The sequence below is a fragment of the Ceratotherium simum genome, chromosome 14, assembly GCF_057802395.1.
Source record: "Ceratotherium simum simum isolate JZ-2026a chromosome 14, ASM5780239v1, whole genome shotgun sequence".
NCBI lineage: Eukaryota > Metazoa > Chordata > Mammalia > Perissodactyla > Rhinocerotidae > Ceratotherium > Ceratotherium simum.
This window is the reverse complement of record NC_141913.1, coordinates 17,638,638-17,650,507: the sequence shown is the minus strand read 5'-3', so window position 1 is coordinate 17,650,507 and position 11,870 is coordinate 17,638,638. Positions and strand designations below refer to the sequence as shown.

Sequence of the window (11,870 nt, the reverse complement as noted above, 5' to 3'; positions counted from 1 at the left end):
TCGACCCACAGTTCGGCTAAGGGTTTGTCCTAAGAGGCGCACTCTTCTCCTGTGGCCGCTCTAGCCCATTTGGCCGACTGCCCCTGAGTCCTGCACACAGCCTTCGTTTCCCGATTTGGGGTCAGGCTTACTTTGCAACTCTTAGGCACGACTGTGTGTGCGTGCGAGACTGTGGACTCGGAGGTGCGCGTTTGGGGCGTAGCCGAGCCATTTAAACCAGCGAATCCGCGTTCACCTAGTCCTTTCACCTCTGCCTCATCTCAGCTGATGCTTCACGGGTTTGCACGAACTCCCGGGTCCTGACCTGCCTCCTTCACTCTCCGGGGTGCCCGGACAACTCAGGGCGGCCACTTCTTCCCGGGAGGGGTGAAGCCGAAGTTGGAAAAACTGAACTAGGTCCGGGGCAGAGTGCCGAAGCGCAGTCGGAGGGACGCTCCAGCGCGCCGGAGAGGGAGGCAAGTTGCACCCGCGCGCAAGGGGCGGGCCGGCTCGGGCCGCTCGCATTTCCTGTGACAGGGGCTGCCCCAGCCTCTCCCTCTCCCGCAGCGGCGGGACCATTTCCTGAATCGCTGAAGCGGAGGGAGGACTGGGGCGCGGCCCTACCATTAGCGCAAAGGGACGGGGGGGGCGGGTAAGGAAAGGTTGAGGGACGAGAGGTCAGTCAAGAACAGGAAAGTTCTACCGGGGCTGTGGTTGCCTACTAACGCACCGAAAACAGGACGTGTGTGGGCCGGAGTGCCTCCTTTAGGGCAGACCGGCCGACTGTGCGTTCGGCACTGCAGCATCCCCCCTCCCCGCATTCCCCAGGTGGTTCAGCCCGAGAGGCCGGCGTCTTTTCCCCCAGTTTGCCGTTCCCCCGGAGCGCTCGGGACTTGCCGATAGTGGTGACGGCGGCAACATGTCTGTGGCGTTCGCAGCCCCGAGGCAGCGAGGCAAGGGGGAGATCACTCCCGCCGCGATTCAGAAGGTGAACGCTCGCGGGGTCGGGGATGCCAGGACCGGGAGTCCCGCCTTTGGGAGAGACACGGGGGGGAGTCGGCCGGGCCGGGGGCGGAGGCGGGCCTGCTGGGAGGCGGCGGTGTGTGGGAACCCGAGCCGCGGGCTGTGCCGGAGTGGGGGGCGGGAGGGGGCGAACCGGTTCTCTCACCGAGTCCTTCGCGCGTCCAGGCTCTTTTTCTCAGGGACAAAAGCCCAAGGAACCGCCGCCCGATTTCTCTAGGGATGGGGCGGCGTTCGGGCGGCGGGGCGCGTGCGCCCGGCGGCGGCCGCGCGGGGCAGGGCTGTTTGTGGGAGCGGCGCCCCCCGCGGCCCCGCGCGTCGCTCCGGAGTTACTTCGGCGTCGCCCCGCCCCGCGCGCCGCGGCCGCTCGGTGCAGACCCGACCTCCGGGCGCGCGAGGTCGAGGGAAGTTGGAGCGCTGCTCGCTCCCTCCCTCCGCGGCGCTGCAAACTCAGGCGGAGTTGGGGAGCTCCCAGGAGAGCTTGGGAGACGCTGCTGGGAACGGTAGTAGAGTCTCAGGGGCGGTGGAGGGAGAGCTCTGTGGACTTCGGGGTTACCTTCGGAGTCCACTTCTCCCTTCTGGTTGCACCCCTTATCCGTTTACATCTGCAGCTGATATTTATTGAGCGCCTAGTCTGGGCGCCGAGGCTACAGTGATGAGCCGTGGTCCCTGTCTTCATGGAGCCTACAGTCTAGTGGTGGGGACAGTCTGATAGTCGTGGCCAATTACAGAACTCGTGGTACACACACAGGGAACTGAGTCCTTCTTAGAGGGTAGTGCTGCCTCTGTCGCTGCTGTGTTACTGCCAGTTAGGGCTACAAAGGTTCTTGATTGTCCTCCACCTCTTGTGGCCTGTGAGCAAGACAGCATTCTGAATTGTAGTCAGCCGGACTTTGAAAAGTTACTTGCTAAATTTAGCAGTTTACCTTAAATATTTCGATTTTGTTTTATGCACTGGAGCAAGGATGAAAATTGAAGAAAAGTCAGCTTTTAGTACCACTCAGGACACCATCGTATGTCCAGTAGATTATGTTAATCGGCTTCTGTTTACTGTCAGCTTCTTTGTCGTGTGGCATTTGACATTTGCCCAACTGTTGGGTTGTTTTATGAACAAATCCGCTTGGCAGTGCTTGGAGATACAGTGCTTTCATACAGTGCATGGGGCTAAGTCTGCAGCTTGGCAGACAGCTCCAAGTACACACACGCAAAACATGTTTCCGGAGGGATTCGCTTTTTATTTTTATTTTTGAAGTGTAGAAAAGTCAGGAGTTATTTTTTTCTACGAGTTTTTCTTCCGTACGTCTTAAGATATTTATCTTGGGTGATTAATTCAGAAGATGCTGATCAATTTTCATCCTCAGATGAGAAGAGAAAATGGATTCCTAACTAAGTGCCTCATTCTAACAGTGTAAGGGATTGATGTTAGATATGAGACATTCTAACGGTGAACTTTGTTAGGTTGAGGAATCTACTAGAAGATATGTTGTGAGAATGTCAGATTGGACTAAAGCATTTTAAGGACAAATTTTTTGGCATCCAATGATTCTATTTAAGAAATAACTGCACTTTTTGGAAGGGCACGTTAATATTTTTTTTCCAGCAAGTGAAGATTATGATTCATATGCAGAAAAAAAGGCACAAAGTTAATGTTAAATGGATCTTCTTTTTAATTAAAAGAGTTACATTAACTGAATTATTGAGATAGAGTGATTATGGTATTGTACTTTATGCTTTCATTGAATCCTGGAAGGGAGAAGCAGGTTCAGGAGGAACATCTACTCCTTTCCCTTGATCTTACAGATAAATCTGAGCTCCTGAAATCTTAAGTGGGTGGCACATGATAGCAAAGCTGGCACTAAAACCAACTGGCCTTTTAATTGCTACATCAGTGTTCTTTCCTTAATTGCCACTTTGCTTTGATGAATTATTTAACTCTCAAAGCCAGTATTGCTTTGAATGGTTATAAGATGAAGAATGGTAAATTGATAGGCTTTGTTTTTAAACTTTTGGGACAACGTAATTACAAGGTAAGCTCATAAAGTCTGCAGTAAATATTATACATACATAGAAATTATTGTATTTGATTATTCTGTATTTGGAGGATCACAAAACGGTACTGTATAAAACTTGGAAACCAGGCAGCTATCACCTCAAGCCTCCTGGGCTGACGTTTTCATGTATTTACTTCATTCTGGATAAGGACAGAATTTTTCTTTACTACTACAAAGCATTAGAATGATGCAAAGCCAACTTGGACTCTAATAATTTGGCTCTTAACTCTAGTCTTAAGAGGCTAAAGCTTTTGTTACAGGTAGCAGAGGTAATTAAATGTTTGAATACAAAAGAGACTCCAAATTTTCCCTTCTGGGCTTCAGGTAATAATTCAGAGGGAGAATAATTGGAATAGAGTTAATAAAAAAAATGTTGATTAAACATGATATCATTCCAGAAGTTTAAAGTAAGATTTAAAGACCTCAGTGGATTCAGTTCCTGTATAGATAAACATTTCTAGAAATCTGAATAATTTTTTAAAATGTTACTTGATGCATTAGATTTACAATAAACTTTTTCTAATTTTATTTCAGATGTTGGATGAAAATAACCATCTTATTCAGTGTATAATGGACTATCAGAATAAAGGAAAGACCTCAGAGTGTTCTCAGTAAGATTGACATGATAATTTTTTTTGTATTCATTTTTCTGTTGGTTAATTTTTTACCTTTCTTTTTAATAACAGCTTTATTGAGATATAATCCACATACCATACAATTCAACCATTCCACCCATCACTCCAAAAAGAAAATCCTGTACCCATTAGCAGTCACTCCCCATTTCTACTTACTAATCCCTCACCCCCTGACAACCGCTGATGATCTGTCTGCGTAGATTTGCCTATTGTGGGCATTTCATATAGATGGATTTATACAATATGTGGTCTTTTTTGACTGACTTCTTTCACTTAGCATAATATTTTCGGGATTCATCCATGTTGAAACATATTATCAGTGTTTCCTTCCTTTTTATTGCTGAATAATCTTCCATTATATGGCTGTACCACATTTTAATTATCCATCAGTGATGGACATTTGGGTTGTTTTGACTTCTTGGCTACTATGACTAGGACTGCTATGAACATTAGTATACAATTTTTTGTGTTGACTTTTCTTGATTTTACAAAAGAAAAATTTGTTCTTTGGGATGGAGTAGGTATCAGTTTTTCTTATACTTCTTATCCTGCATTATAAAATAATGACTTTAAATTTGTATGTAGTCTGATTTGTGGAAAAGTTAGATCACATATATAGGATATTTAGTTCCATCCATATATGTGGTTGAAAAAGCAAAGCTTATGTCTAATAAATAGAGAATTGGTTATCATTCCTAAGAACCAAACTTGTTATTTTAAAGTGATGTGTCTGAAGTAAACAGTATTCCTTAATAGAATCTGATGTAGTGGAACAAGTTGAATATTTTATCAAAAGTCTAGAGCAGCATTGTTCAGTGGAAATATATTGTGAGACACATATGTAATTTTACATTTTCTAGTAGACATGTTAAACAAGTAAAAAGAAACAGGAGAAATTAATTTTAATAATATATTTTATTTAACCTATTATTTCCAAAATAATATCACTTCAATATGTAATCAATATAAAAATATTAATGAGGTAGTTTACTTTCTTTTATTTCATACTAAGTCTTTGAAATCCATTGTGCATCTTATTCTAATAACAGATTTTTATTATGTGGACTAGCCACATTTCAGTGTGTCTAGTGGCCATTGTGTTGGACAACACTAGAATATTTTGTTTTTACCGTTGTTTTGGGACACATCTGTCTTTCCTGGAGATAGTCTGCTCTCAAGTAGCTTTTCCCAGCTCTTGCTCTGCATGGCTTTTATGCTGTGCTGATCTCTTGCTATCACATTTAATTTTGAGTCTCTCTCCATTACTTGTCTTTTTCCCTTTTGTTTAAAATTATTTTTGAATTTAAAAAGTCGTATATAGTCATTGTAAAAAGAAAATAATAAAGTACAAAAGTTTGTAGAGGGCCTGCCCCAGTGGCCTAGGGGTTAAGTTTGGTGCACTCTGCTTTGGCGGCCTGGGTTCAGTTCCCAGGTGCAGACCTACACCACTCATCTGTCGGTGGCCATGCTGTGGTGGTGGCTCACATACGGAAAGAGGAAGATTGGCAACAGATGTTAGCTCAGGGCAAATCTTCCTTAGCAAAAAAAAAAAAGTTTGTAGAGATAGAAGTAAGACGCTTTTTACCTTCCACTTACATCTCTCTCCTCTCCACAGGGGTAACTACTTTTAATGATTTAGTACCTATCCTTCCAAGTGTTTTCTGTGCATTTACGCATAAGCACTCATATGTATATAAACACATTTAGATAGATGTTTTGTTTTTAATAGGTTAGGATTTTATGGATGAAATGGCTAAAGCCCATGCTAAATTGACAAATTATCCTGGAAAAAGATTGTATTGGTTTGCTTTCCCCCAACCAGGTTTCAGATCTTTGGTTTTCAACCACCTCTGCCAGCAGTGGATATTAGTCATCTTTTAAAAAATTTTGCACATCTGGTTGGTGAAAAGTATTTTTTTCCAAAACTTTATTTTGAAATAATTTCACAAAAGTTTCATAGATAGTACAAGAAATTCCTGTATGCCTTCGTTGAAATTCCTCTAATGTTAACGTATTAGCTCACTTGCTTTATCATTCATTTCTTCTCCATATCATTTATTTCTTCCCCATATTGTTTTTCTGAAACATTTGAGAATAGGGTGCAGACATATGATTCTCTCTTACCTTTAATAACCTTGGTGTGTATTTCATAAAAACAAGCTTCCATTCTTAAATAATCAGAGTATAACTGTTAAAATTAAGAATGCAATAGTAATATCTGATTTTTAGAGGTTTTTAAAATTTTGCCAGTTGTCCTATTAGTGTATTTTTTCAGGTCCAGGATCCAGTGCAGGATCAATATTGCTGTTAGTTGTCATGTGTCTTGAGTACACTTGAATCTGTAGCTGTTCTTCAGTCTTTCTGTTATCTTTCATGATGTTGACATTGTTGAGGAGTACAGCGCAGTTGTTTTGTGGAATGTCCGTCATTTTGGGTTTGACTAGTGTTTCCCTTGATCAGATTCATGTTAGGCACTTTTGGCAGGAGTATTACAGAAGTGATGTTGTGTCCTCAGTGCATCCTCAAATAACTATATGATAGTGATTTGTCCCAGTATTGGTGATAACTTTGATCACTTAATTAACGTGGTGTCTGCTAGTTTCTCCACTGTAAAGTTACTGTTTTTTTTCTTTATAATTCATATGTATCTTGTTGGGGAGACACCCTGAGACACAGATATGTTGTTTCTTATCGTACTTTCACGTATTAATTTTAGCATCTACCAATGATTCCTGATTGAAGCAGTTATTACTGTGGTGATTGCCTAATAGTGACTAAATCTGTCATTCCTTCTACATTTATTTGGAATCCTACTGTAAGGAAGAAATTTCCTATCTCCTGCCCCCATTCATTCATTCATTCTTTTATTTATATCTGAATGGGCTTACAGATTCTTACTGTATTCTCTAGGTTCTAATCTATTACTCTGTTATCTATTTTCTTTCTCAAATTGTCCCTGATGTTGGCCATTGGGAGCCTCAAGCTGGCTTTTTGACATGTTTCCATTATTTTTTGAACATTTTCTTGCACCATAAAATGTTCTAGGCTCATCTTGTAGTTTTTTCTGCCCCAGTGTGGAATCACCTGTTTCTTCAAGCCCTGATTCTTTCTTTGGAGAATGATATTGAGAAACTGAGGTCTGAGTGCTAGGATATATTTTCTAAGCACTTGTACATTTTGCATTTTATGTGACCATTTCTGTTTCTTTAATATATAGTCACGTGTCAGATAATGTTTTGGTCAGTGACGGACCGCATATGCAATGGTGGTCACATAAGATTAGTGCCATATAGCCCAAGTGTGTAGTAGGCTGTACCATCTAGGTTTGTGTAGGTACACTCGATGACATTTGCATAACGAGATTGCCTAACGACTCATTTCTCAGAATGTATCCCCATCGTTAAGCAACACATGACTACATATTGTTTCTTCGATGAATCTTGTCTGTTTATATTTGAAAATATTCTTTTAAAAAATTAACTAGCTGATCTACTTCCTTAGTTTAACTATGGATAATCATCAGTGGTAAGGAGACAGCTACTTCAAGTCAGCCATGAGATGATAAAAGTTGAGAGGTTCTGTTTGGGATATATAATTATTTTCACCTACGGCTTTTTTAAACACCAGGTAGAGCCCAAGGGGTTTTGTGGCATAGGACTGGTTCAATTTGTTAAAGGATCCAGCAGTACATGGCATGGGTGGGAAATGTTCAGATCTAGAACTAGCTTTTCCAACTTGAGTCAGCGGAAGTTTATACTGTTTTATTCTTTGTATTCTCAGCTTTTTTTGTATATATAATCATTCCCCCATTTTCTGCATATTGGAATATACCTCATTTTTTCACATATTTGATGCAGATTGGGCTTAAATTGATTTAGGTAGAATCTTAAATTCTGCTCTTTCTGATGGATTTAATTTCATTCTTAGAGTTCTTCAGATATTCATTCTTTCTCAAGTTGTCAGGCTTGGTTTGTGAGTGAAGGAAAAAAAGTTCCTTCTCTTAACCTTAATAAATGTTCCTGTTTCTCGTAGTAGGAGAACCAAAAGGAAAATAAAGAAGAAGGTCAATAAATGACAGCCATCTGGGAATTGATAGTTCAATTTTAATTAAATAGTTCCTTAAGATGTGCTAACTTTGCCTGAAAGTGTTTTTTTAAGTTGAAAATAACTTTATTTTTATGAAAGCAGCATATACACTGTAGAAAATTAGAAAACAAAGATATGTAAAAATAAGGTAACAAACGCTGTATTCTCATCACCTAAAGATTTTTCATTGGTAACATCTTTGTATATATTGCTCTATCTATCCTTATCTACATACACATACACACTTATATATTACACTCATATAAGTCAGTGAATCACTTATGGAACTTCTATGCACAAATCCTCTTCCCTTTAAATTCTGATAACATATATGTGAGAATGTATTATTGCTCTATTGTGGTGTCTGGTTTGAGCATTTTCTAAATCAACTTATGTATTTGTTTAAATCAGCCCTTATTTTTTGTATTTTAGAGTGAGTGCAACTATTAACTGTGCTTTAAACAATTCTCATGCAAAAGATTTGTATTCATCTGAATATAAAGGAATTTAGTTGTAAATTTCTAGTTAGGAAAAAAACTTCTATAAATTGAATTCCTGTTGTCTTACAATCTTCATATCTTCTAGGTAAAGGTTTCTTTTTAAAAACGGACTCTTGATGTTTTCAGATTCATTTTTTAATTATATCAGTAAATTTAATAGTGGTTATTTTACTTTATTCAAGGTAATTGATGAGGAATCCTTGGGAAGTGAACTGCCTCTCATTTAATAGGTTAATAATTATGAGTGTTCCGAAATATCTACCAGTATTTGTTAGCAAGTTAACCATCATCAAACATAAGATGTTGAATATGTTTTATATCTGCCTTTAGCTTGTATGCTTGATTTTCTTTTATTAATGTATACTATTTTAGAAGTAATAAGCATATACATTAAAAAAGTAAACTGCTTCAGTGACACATGTTAAAGTATTTATAGACTAAAAAATAATTTCTCAGGAAGATGTTTCTTTAATATTTGTAGAAGAATCTGCTTTATATTATCATTTCAGTAGTGTCAGCTGAAGCTAGATTTTTTTGCCTGTTGCTTTTTAGGTGAAATGCACAAACTTATAAAAGAATATGAGTGTTTATTACTTTTTCATTACTGTTCATCTCTGAGCCTTGAGTGATCCTAGAATAAGCTTATTTGATGAGTGCTATAAAAATAATGCAATTTTACGAAAAAGGAACCCTACTGAAGTTAGAAAAGACCAGTTAAAATGATTTTTACCTACCCCCATACATGAGGTAAAAAGATTTGGGACTATTGGGACAATTGGAGAAATTTGAATGGGTTCTGTGGATTAGATGGTAATACTGTATCAATATTAATTTCTTCATTGTGATGGTTATACTGTGATTATATAGGGGAATGTCCTTGTTTTTGGGAAATTGACGCTGAAGTATTAGGAGTAATGGGGTGTTATGTCTGTAACCGACTCTCAAATGATTTTGACTAAAGCATGTGTGTGCTTGCGTGCATGTGTATATTGGTATGTGTGTTTAGAGATGGAATAAGATGAATGTGGTAAAATGCTAATGATTGGGGAGCGTGGGAGAAAGATATTGGGGAGTTCCTTATACTATTATTGAAATTATAAGTTTGAAATTATTCAAAATTAAAAGTTAAAAAGATTTGATGGTTTGGGAAATGTCTTAAAATTAAAATACTCCATAAAAGATGCTGTATTTATAGATATTTAGAACTGCAAGGAACTTCAGAGATCTACTTTAACTTTGTTATTTTACAAATGAGGCCTTAAGAGTGTGGCAGATCAGACTGAACAGTATTTTACCATTGGCTTATTAAATACTAATCAGCATGACTAAAATTTTTTGTAAAGGATCATGAGTAAACCATAATCTTTTAGTAAGGGTTGGTATTTTTATTTTTGATAGAGTAGTCAGCAAATCTCATATCTGAGTGTAATACAGCCATACATCAAAACTTGAAGGAGTCCACTTTGAAATGAGTCATGTTCTAATATAAAATGGCTGGTTGGTTTTAAAAAAAAAAAAAAAAGATTGTGGAACTGTATATCCTAAATTCCATTCAAGATCTCTACAGAATAATGAAATAGTGGTGCCAGCTAGTGTTGCCTATGAGTGCTATTTGGAGAATTTTGACAACACAATTAACCATTGTGAATAATTCAGTGTGAATAATTCAGTACAATTTAATAATTCTTGGTCCTTGTTTATATAAGGATCACTATAATGAATAATATGTCGTGTCTGATTAAGCAACATAGTGTATATCTGAGGAGGAGCATTAAGAGCATAGACTTGTTTTTAAACAACAACCAGAAACAAAGGGAAACAAGAAAACTTTGGGAAGTATTGGGTAAGTCTGTTACCTTGATTGTGGTGATAATATCACAGGTGTTTGCATATGTCCAAACTCATCAAACTGTACACATTAAATGTGTGCCGTTCTTTGTATATCTCTTATACCTCAGTAAATCTGTAAAAAGTGACAAAAAGCATAAACGTGTTAGTGAGGAAACTTTAAGGTCAGTGAGAAATAACGTCCCCCCCCATAAGAAAAAAGCAGTGAAACCAGTAGTTTCTAATAGAAAAAAAATAATGCAGCAAAGAATTTACTAGGATTCCTTTTGTGGTGTTTGTTTTAGAAAATTACGTCATCTGGGATCTGTATTAGAAGACACTATTTAGCTGAATGAAGTTCTTTTGACTTAGTTTTAATTGTTTTAATTTGTATTTAGTATTTCTTAGTAAACAAAATTCTAAAACAGTCTGACAATTTGGTGCAGGGTTTGAGTTGGTATTTTGAGGGTTTACAAACACTAGTAATTGAATCATACTGATTTTAATCTGGTTTTGTCTTAGTTAATTTTTAAAATTTTGAAGAGAGGTATTTAGCGAAACTAATCCATAAGTAAGATCACAATAAACTTCTTGAACCACTTGACTCCAGTAATGAGAATTTGCTCTATTTTTTAAAAAGTTAATCCTTAATGGTGTTGATGTCCTATTATTTCCTCTATCTCTGTGCTTTAGCATATAATTTTTCTTTTTTTGGTTATTGGAGCTGCCTATACATTGTCTTCTCTGTATGCTTAGTCCTAATAGCTGGGCAGCATAACCACAGCAGGCATAAATTGTTGGTCACTGCTGCAGGAATGAGAAGGAAAAAAATTTGTGGTTCCCACCTCCTTTCTGACATTTTAGCAGAGCATGTTGACTGTGCTTGGGTTAGAGGTTTTTGGCAACATGAAAATGGCAGAGGGAAGGGAACAAGCACATCAGTTTTATTTAATTCCTTCGTTCTAGATCTCTTTTAAAAGAGCACATGTACTATGTATGGAGCCAGTACGTATCTCCATTATTCCATTTACTAAGCTATGCAATCTTGTACAAGTTATTAACCTTTCTAAATCTCAGTTTCCTCATCTAGAAAATGGAGAAAATAAGAACTTTTACCTCATAGTGTTGGTTTGAGGATTAAATGAGATATATATGTATGTAAAACAATTGTAACAATGTCTAGCATATGGTAAGATCTCTGTTTATTATTATCTTCGAATGTATTTATTATTTGGAATTATTTTGCAGAGGAACTAGGAAAAAATTGAAGTGCTATTGATGTTCAGGTAACAAATCTTTTATTAAACTTGAGAAATAATTAGAATGCTCTTTGTATTTAAGCAGATAGGAAGAAAATTATTTTTTAATATTGGTATTTGTTTTGTTTTAATATAGGTATCAGCAGATGTTGCATACAAACTTGGTCTACCTTGCTACAATAGCAGATTCTAATCAAAATATGCAGTCTCTTTTACCAGCAGTAAGTACCTTTAAAATAGTGTGAAGTAGACAATCGTTATAGTTATGTACGATGTAACACATTTTTTTTAATGATTTTTGAGTTTTGTTTAGTAAATCCTACCCTCCTCTGAGAACCTGATGGTATTCTCCAATGATCTAAAAGCTTTATTGTTTTGCCTTCGTATTTAATTTGAATTAAATCATCTAGAATTGATTCCCTCCCTGAGGAAGTTATATTCATCCATTCAGCCACCCACATACCCACCCACCATCCTACCTTTTTATATTAATTTATTTTAATTTGTAATTGC

At 38.0% G+C, this 11,870-nt stretch overlaps 1 protein-coding gene across 4 annotated transcripts in view; it reads left to right on the top strand.

Moving 5' to 3' along the window:
• The first annotated feature begins 284 nt into the window (after positions 1 to 284).
• Positions 285 to 11,870, top strand: part of SS18 (SS18 subunit of BAF chromatin remodeling complex) — an 82,202-nt gene continuing 70,616 nt past the window's right edge. For 2 of the 4 annotated variants that reach the window (XM_004420987.2, XM_004420985.3), the window contains exons 1-3: positions 807 to 967; positions 3,585 to 3,661; positions 11,494 to 11,578. In XM_004420987.2, the coding sequence (XP_004421044.1) occupies positions 899 to 967; positions 3,585 to 3,661; positions 11,494 to 11,578 (231 nt within the window). In that variant the 5' untranslated portion in view covers positions 807 to 898. Of the gene's footprint in view, positions 456 to 806; positions 968 to 3,584; positions 3,662 to 11,346; positions 11,385 to 11,493; positions 11,579 to 11,870 lie in introns of those variants that run through there. The other 2 variants (XM_087439089.1, XM_087439088.1) reach the window with 2 other exon arrangements.